The sequence below is a fragment of the Chlorella variabilis genome, assembly GCF_000147415.1.
Source record: "Chlorella variabilis unplaced genomic scaffold CHLNCscaffold_10, whole genome shotgun sequence".
Lineage (NCBI taxonomy): Eukaryota > Viridiplantae > Chlorophyta > Trebouxiophyceae > Chlorellales > Chlorellaceae > Chlorella > Chlorella variabilis.
The window spans coordinates 856,049-863,679 of record NW_005435078.1 but is presented as its reverse complement, the minus strand read 5'-3'; the positions used below and the strand labels follow the sequence as shown (position 1 = coordinate 863,679).

The following is a 7,631-nucleotide window of genomic DNA, read 5'->3' as shown; positions in this document are numbered from 1 at the left end:
AGCAGGAGGAGATGTTCTCCACAGCGCCCGCAGAGTGAGCTGGGCCTTTGGTTCTGGCGGGGCGGTCAGCACGCAGTCGGGCGCGGCCGGCCGGCGCTGCTCCTGCCCGGCTGGCGCGGTGGGCCTGCCCGTGCTGGGATTGTCCCGTGGGGCGGTCTGCACGCATCCGATGTTCCCCCCTTCACTCCTCCCCTTCACTCCTCCCCCTTCCACCACGTACACACACACACACACTGCCTCCTCCCCTTCCCCCACCCACCCACCACCACCCCGCCCCGCAGCCCCTGGGCCAGCCTGGATTACGAGGGCCTGCTGGTGGAGCGCAGCCGCAAGGGCCTGCTCACCCTCAACGGCTTCCTGGCGCTGTGGGCAGTCACCACGGCGGGCAGCCCGCGCCACACCCTGGCATACGCTTACTACCTCGGGTGGGTGTGGGGTGGTGGGGGTCTGTGTGAGGGTCTGTGTGGGGGTATGGGGTGGCCTGCTCGGGCGTGGGCTGGGCGGGCTGCCTGCGGGCGGGGCGCTCCTGCTGGGGGCGGGCTGCTCTGCCAGCGCGGGGTTTGCAGCGTGCCAGGCTGCTAGTGCCCTGCCCATCCGACAGTACCGCCATGCCTCCGGCTCCACCATGGTACCGCCACGGTACCACCCTCGTCCCTCGCTGCAGGTACCCCGAGGACGCCCCCGCCGACAGGTTGTTCCAGGTGTCGCGGCCGCGGCGGCAGGAGCGGCGCGCGGACGCGCCGCGGCGCGGCGTGCTGCAGTGCTTCCTCTTCGCGCCAGGCACGCCGGGCGCGCGCGGCTTCCGTGCAGCTGCCCAGCGCGTGCTGCTGCCTGCCCCCACCTCGCCTCTACCGCTGGCACGGGTGCCCCACTTGCTGTTGCCAGAGCAGGAGGCCCTGCCTGGCTCACCCAGCCGCCCTCCCCCCGCTCCCGCCGCCGCCTGCAGAAGGGGTGGACGCCACGCCGGTGCTGGAGGGCTTGATAGCGCAGGCGCGGCCCGCGCACGGCAGCCTGGCGGGGCCCATTCACGCGGCGGCAGCGGCGGTCGGCGGCGGCGGCGGCGGCGAGCCGGGCACCACACTCATCCTGCGGTCGGTGACCGAGGAGCAGGCGCAGGTGCGGCGCAGGCTGGCTGGCTGGCTTTCTGGCTGTCCGGCTGGCCTCTTGGCTTCTTGCCTCTTGCGCCTTGCATGCCGGCTGGCGGCCTGGCTAGCCGAGCAGCGCCTGCTGCCGAGGCTGCCTCCGGACCCTCTCCGCCTGCCCTGCTCTCCCTGCCTGCTCTGCTGAGCCCGTGCGTGCCCCAGCCCCCTGTACCGCCACGCTGGATAGAAGCCTGTACCGCCCCTCCCCGGCCTGACACCACCCCGTACCGCCCGGTACCGCCCCTCCGGCCCGCCCCAGGTGCTGCAGGCCGAGGAGCTGCTGCGCTGTGACGTGGCAGCCTTTCTGTTTGATGCCAGCCAGCCGGGTGGGTGTGCGGCAGCGGGAGCAGGGGCGCCTGCGGGAGAGGGTGGCGTGGCCCCGCGTGCCGCAGCGGCGGCCGTCAGACGCTCGCCTGGCTGGAGCTTGGGGCCGAGGCAGCTGCTGCCCTGCGCCGGCCAGGGGCGGTCCTGGCGTGCCTCTGCTTCCTCTCAGCTGGCTCCCGTACCACGGCGCACCTCACCTTGCCGCCACCTCCTGCGTCCCGCCCCTGCCGCCCCCCCTGCCTGCCCGCGCCGCCGGCTGTGCAGGCAGCTTCGAGGCGGCGCGGGAGCGGATGCTGGCGGTGGCGACGGCCTCGGGGGACGCCCTGCCCTGCCTCTTCCTGCAGGCAAACGACAACGAGGCCACCCCGCAGCTGGTGAGCACGGCGCATGCGGCGCGGCCGGCGGCAGCGGGAGGCACGCGTGGTCGGGCAGGCGGGCAGGCAGGCAGGCGGGCAGGCGGGCGGGCGCATGCCCTCTCTCCGTCTCTCAGGCCCGCCCCAGCCGCGTGCGCCTACGGTGCTCCCCTGGGCTGGGCGCGGCGGTGCCCTGCCATGCCACGCCGCCCTACCCAGCCACCCACACCCACACCTGACGGCCCACACCTGGCCCCACACCCACACCCGGCCCCACACCGCGCCCGCCGCCCCACGCAGGCTGAGCGCATCGGGGCGGCGTGCAGCGAGCTGGCGGTGCGCCTGCCCGCCTCCTACACGCTGCGCCCCTCCGCCGCCGCCTACCAGGCAATCGCACTCACCGCGCAGCAGCCGGAGCTGGCCATACCCGAGACGCCCAGTCTCAAGGTGCGCCGCCGCTGGCCGGGAGAGGCAGCCGCGACCCTTGGGTGGCGGTGGTGGCTACGGCTCGCGCCGCGCCCGGTGTCCCTGCAGAGGGATGGGAAGGGAGGTGGAGGGAGGTGGAGGGAGGTGGAGGGAGGTGGAGGGGCCATGCGGCCCTGCAGCCAGCCTGGCTGGCCGCGGCGTTGGTTGGGCTGGGCAGCCTGAGCTGGCCGCTGCCTGGCTGCGGCTTGCGCCACGTGAGCAGGGTCCCTGCTCACCGCTCTGCTGCTTTCTTCCCGTGGCGGTGGTGCAGGCGGCACGGCAGTACCGCCGCATGCTGCGCAGGGGCCTGCTGTATGCGGGGGCAGGTACCACCCTGGTACTGGCAGGATACCTGGGGTGGAAGCTGTGGAAGGACCGAGCAGCGGGGGGCGGCGGCGACGGCGGCAAGAGCGGCGGCGGCGGCGGCGGCGGCGGCGGTGGCAGCAGCGGCGCCCCGTCGAGGCCGCCGGCGGCGGCGGCAGCTGGCGGGGCCGACTGACTGACGCACGCTGCGTGCGTGCCAAGCGCTGGCGCCAGCCGGCGGTATGCCTGTGCATGAACAAACGGCCGTTCTCTGGCGGCCCAGGCGCGCTTGCGTTTGCGCCGAGCCGTGCTACCGAGCCCGTGTATTTTTTGGGTGGTGCCCTCAGTTCTCGACACCTCCCTCCTGCCATCCCTCGCACATGTGCTGTGCCCTGCCAGACCTGCCCCACCAGAGGTGCTGTAGATCTGTGGAGGTGTGCGTGTTGCTGCAAGCGCCGCGACGTTACAGGGCTCAGGGCCGCGCCGCCGTGGTGGACTGCCACACCACCCCCGCCACAAAGGCTGCCAGCGCCGAGCCGCCCACCGCAAGCGGCCAGCTGGCGCCCTCGGCCGCCTCCAGCAGCCGCAGGTGGCTGCCGCCCACTGCCGTGCCCGGCCAAGCGTACCGCCAGGCGTACCGCCCAGCTGGCGCGGCGCCCTGCTCGCCCTCGCCTGCCTCCCCATAACCTTGCCGCTGCTCCCGTCTGCCCAGCGCGCCCGCTGCCTGCCGGGCCATGACCAACTGCTGCTGCCAGATGATCAGCGTGGGCAGCACGAGGGCCAGGGAGGCCTGCGGGCACCGCTTCACGAGGGCAGGTCGGGGCAGGCTGGGGCGCCAGCTCTCACTCCCCAGCGCCGGGGCTGTGCAGCAGGAAGGCACGCCTCATGCCACCACCACCCCTCTCCCACCCACGCCCACCCACATCCACCACCTCACTCTCACCCACACCAGACACCCCACCCTGCAGGCAGCATCCCCCGTGCCTCACCTCCAGCGCCCACACCACGACGGTGCACTGGCAGGCGGCGCTGGCGGCCTGGCCAGCGGCCGCCAGGTGCTCCCGCGTGCCCACACACAGCAGCGATGCCGCCTGCCGCAGGGCCGCATACATCATGCGCACCACTGCCGCGTTGCTGGGGTGCTGGGCCACAAAGTCGCCGCAGGCTGCAGCAGCAGGCGCAGGCGCAGCGGCAGTGGATTGGCAGGCCTGCAGAGCAGGCAGCGCTGCGCAGCCCCGCTGCATGCAGGGCAGGCACAGGGATGCATAGCCCTGACTGGCAGCACAGCCACACGCCTCATGCTGGATCCAGGAGGGATGCACCGCTGCGGCGCTGCGCTGTACCGCACTACACTGCACTGCGGTACACTACACTGCACCGCGCACCCGCCGGTGCTCGCCGCATCAACAGCCCCACGCCTGCGCTGTGCAGCACGGCGTGGAGCAGCGGGGGCAGCGGGCAGCCCACGGCCGACGCGATGCAGGCGGGCGTCCACGCCAGCTCCGTCAGGACCAGCGCCGAGGCGCGCAGCAGGCTGGCGGCGGTGTGCGCCTCGCCGCCGGCGTCGCCCGACGCCCTGGTGCCTCGCACTGTGTCCACGATGATGACTGGGAACAGGAGGTACATGGTACGGATGGCGGCAATCAGGGGCGCCCGCACGCGCAGGTAGCGGCGGCGGTGGCGGATGTTGAGCAGCAGGGCCGCCAGCAGGGCGGCGGTGAAGGTGACGAGGCGGCGATGCTCCGCTGGCGTCAGCTTTGACCCCCACAGGATGGCCAAATGGATCAGCACCGAACAGCTCACAGCCTTCCTGCAGGTACCAGGCGGCAGCGGCAGCAGGTTTGTGGGCAGCTGGCCAGGGCCAGAGCACCCGGGCAACAGCGGCAGGCTGGGGGAGCGGCGCCATGCGGAGACGCAGCCGCGGCGGCTGGCGGGATGGCGCTGGCGCCAATCGCGACGACAGTAGTGTCGGCACTCATACGCCCTCACAAGCAGCCGCTGTCCCCGCTGCAAAAAGCGTCCACAAACCACGCACAGGTCGCGGCGAGCAAAGTGCGACGCCCATGGAGGCCCTTGGTCCCCAGACATTCCGTCGAGGACCGCTTCCGCTTGTGCAAAACCACCAAGGGCGGAAGTGACCGGTTCTTACGCCGGTTATTCTTAAAGAGAGAGCCTTTAGGGTTTTCGGATGTGCAAGCACTTTTCTTGACGTTCGCGCTCGGCTAAATCGTCTCATGCGTGCGAGACAATGTGCCGTCACCCAACAATGTGGGCGCGGCCAGGTGGCGACCCGCTGCACCGCTCCTTATGCCCGCCTCCACTCACACACACAATCTGCTGCAAAAATTCACTGGTGTTCCCAAATCTTCATTGCAGAGCTGATCTCAGTTTGCAGGCAACAGCAAGAGGCAACGACCATCTGAACTTGCCGATTAGACCGCTGCGCCTTCTGGTAGCGCCTGCCAGGCTAGCCGCGCTGCGAATGCCAGCAGCGCCGAGGCAGCCGTGGCCAGCGGCCAGCTGATGCCTTCTGCCGCCTCCAGCAGCCGCAGCTCAATGCCTGCCACCAATGATTTGCGGTGGCAGTCGCCAACGGCGTGCTGCTCGCTCTCGCCCGCCTCCCTTTCCCTCTGCTCCTGCCTCCCCATCTGGCCCGCTGCCTGCCTGGCTGTGGCAAGCTGCTGCTGCCAGATGACCAGCGTGGGGAGCACGAGTGCCAGGGAGGCCTGCAGGCACCCACGCTGACTTTACTCGCGGCACACGCCGGGCAGAGAGCGACGAGCAGGCAGCGCAGCAGCACCCAGGGATTCCTTCAGGGCAGGTCACAGAGCTGTACGCATGCCAAGGACATGGCAGCAGCCAGTGCGGGGCAGCACCTCAGCAACCCCGTCCCTCACCGCACCTGCAGCGCCCACACCACCGCGACGCACTGCTGCCCATCGCTGACGGCGCCGCCAGCCAGCGCCACAAGCTGCTGCGTGCCCCCGCACAACAGGGACGTGAGCTGCTGCAGCAGCCAGTAAGCGGCCTGCACCACGCGCGGGTTGCTCGGGTGCTGGGCCACATAGTCGCGGCAGGCTGCAGGCAGGTACGCAAAAAAAAGGGCAGAGGATTTCAGCAGGCAACAATACTGAGTGGTGGCAGTTCAGGCATCACAACAGGCACGAGCAGGCACAGGGCCAGCCTTGCTGGAAAGCATCGGCCCCAGGTCGCATCCATCGTGCCAGCCAGGCAGGCCTGCAGGCCAGGCAGCCCTCGAGGCGCCTTCAAGCGTCTCCAGGGGCCGCAAGGCTGACCTGTTGGTGCTCGCCACGCCAGCAGCCCCATGCTGACGCTCTGCACCGCCACATGCAGCAGCGGGGGCAGCGGATGCCCCACTGCACCCAGGAAGCAAGCATCCACCCAAGCCAGCGGGACGAGAAGCACCACCACCGAACGAAGCGCGGCGGCGACGCCGCCGCTGCTGCTGCTGCCCATGCCGTCGCCGCCTGCTGCAGGGGACGGCTGCAGCGTGGGCTGCAGCGCGCGGAGCGTGTCAAGCACCAGGACCGGCACCAGCAGGCCCTGGGCACGGGAGACGGCCACGAGCGGGGTGCGCCACCGCAGGTACTGTCGGCGCCAACAGGTCAAGAACGCAAGCTGGGCTGCCATGAATGCGGCCAGCCCTGCCAGCCGCCACCGCTCCCCCTCCGTCAATGGAGCGCGATACAGCACTGCCAGCATGATTGCAACTGCCCAAGTGTAAAGCTGCCTGCAACAGCGCAGCAAGGCAGGCAGGTTGGCGGGCGGGCCAGTGGGCGGTGGCAGGAGGTGGCGGACGGCTGCCCACTCGGCGCCATATGTGGCAGCCTTTTAACTCTCATTAGGCGGCCAAGGACTCCCCCTCCGCCTTGCTGCGGCGATGCTCACCCGTCGCGCGCCGCCTGGCTGACGGTCGTGCCCCTCAAGCGCAGGGGCATGATCCCTACTTCACCAGGACACCTAATAGAAGAAAATATACGGTTGAAAGGGGAGCCGGCAGCCTGCAGAGGTTCACAGTCGGATTTTCTCTGGGCACGCACGTTGCCGCTTTGGTTTCCACTGAGCACCTTAAAGGGGCAGGTGAGGAGAAACCAACAATGCTGTGGAGTGAGATGCACACGGCAAAGCCAATCACAGGCGGCGCCGCTGCCCGTCTGTACTTGTCAGCCCATAGCGGCTCATGTGCTGGATTAAAGGAGAAAACGGCAGCTTCACAAGAGATTGCAGTCATCTCACATTCCCTATTTGCCAGCACACCTTCTCAGCCCTCTGATTTCCTACCACCCGCCTGCAGGCACCCGGTCGGTCACCACCACCGCTGGCACGCACTGGGCCACCTCCGGCACTGCTGAGTTACAGACTGAAGAGCGGTGCTACGAAAAAGCTTTTGCAATAAAGGGGAGGGGCTGTGCAGAGTACATTACGGTACTTTGGTACTTCGAATCAATGAAATGAATCGCAGTCTCTATTTCATTTCCCTGCCCCGGGGACCCACTATTGGGGTTGCCCTGCAGGCTCATGCCGCACGCAGCATGCCATGCGGCACGCATGCAGTGCCAGCGCCCCGCCGCCTGGCCACCAGCTGCCGCAAATGGGCGGTCGCGCTTGGAGCAGGCCGGCGTGCTGGGGTGGCCGCCGTTTCTTTCTTCCCGGGTGCTCACAGGTCGGGCACCAGCACATTGTCGATCACGTGAATGATGCTGCCCACAGAGTCGCCGGCAGGCACATCGGCCTGCAGAAGGAAAAGGTGGAAGCGGCGGCGGTGGGTGGGCCGTTGGGCGGGTGGGCTGGGGAGCCTAGGCAGGCGGCGCCCTGGGCCATGCATGCGTGGGCCGAGCCATCAGAAAGGGCCTGCCAGGAGGGCAGCAATGAGCACTCACCATGACGACCTTGGCGGGGGCGCCGCCAGGAGACAGGATCTCCACCTCGCCATCGACGATGGAGACCTGCGGGGGCGCACACAAACATGTGGCACACACACATCAACATCAACTCCCCGCCTTGACAGCCATGAGCGGCGGGC

General features: G+C 69.4%; 2 protein-coding genes across 2 annotated transcripts in view; one reads left to right on the top strand and one right to left on the bottom strand.

The window, feature by feature from the left end:
• Positions 1–2,783, top strand: part of CHLNCDRAFT_133936 (hypothetical protein) — a gene marked incomplete at both ends in the record, with an annotated part of 5,329 nt that extends 2,546 nt beyond the window's left edge. The window contains 8 exons of the mRNA XM_005847724.1: positions 6–34; positions 282–425; positions 665–804; positions 947–1,116; positions 1,402–1,468; positions 1,731–1,840; positions 2,120–2,266; positions 2,556–2,783. Coding sequence (XP_005847786.1) covers positions 6–34; positions 282–425; positions 665–804; positions 947–1,116; positions 1,402–1,468; positions 1,731–1,840; positions 2,120–2,266; positions 2,556–2,783 — 1,035 coding nt within the window. The remainder of the gene's footprint in view (positions 1–5; positions 35–281; positions 426–664; positions 805–946; positions 1,117–1,401; positions 1,469–1,730; positions 1,841–2,119; positions 2,267–2,555) is intronic.
• A 2,236-nt stretch (positions 2,784–5,019) lies between these two features.
• On the bottom strand, positions 5,020–6,310 carry CHLNCDRAFT_133934 (hypothetical protein; the record flags this gene model as incomplete). Its single annotated transcript, XM_005847558.1, has 3 exons — positions 5,020–5,313; positions 5,490–5,665; positions 5,884–6,310. 3 exons carry the CDS (start codon positions 6,308–6,310, stop codon positions 5,020–5,022), a joined length of 897 nt encoding a protein of 298 aa, XP_005847620.1.
• Between the last annotated feature and the right edge of the window lie 1,321 nt (positions 6,311–7,631).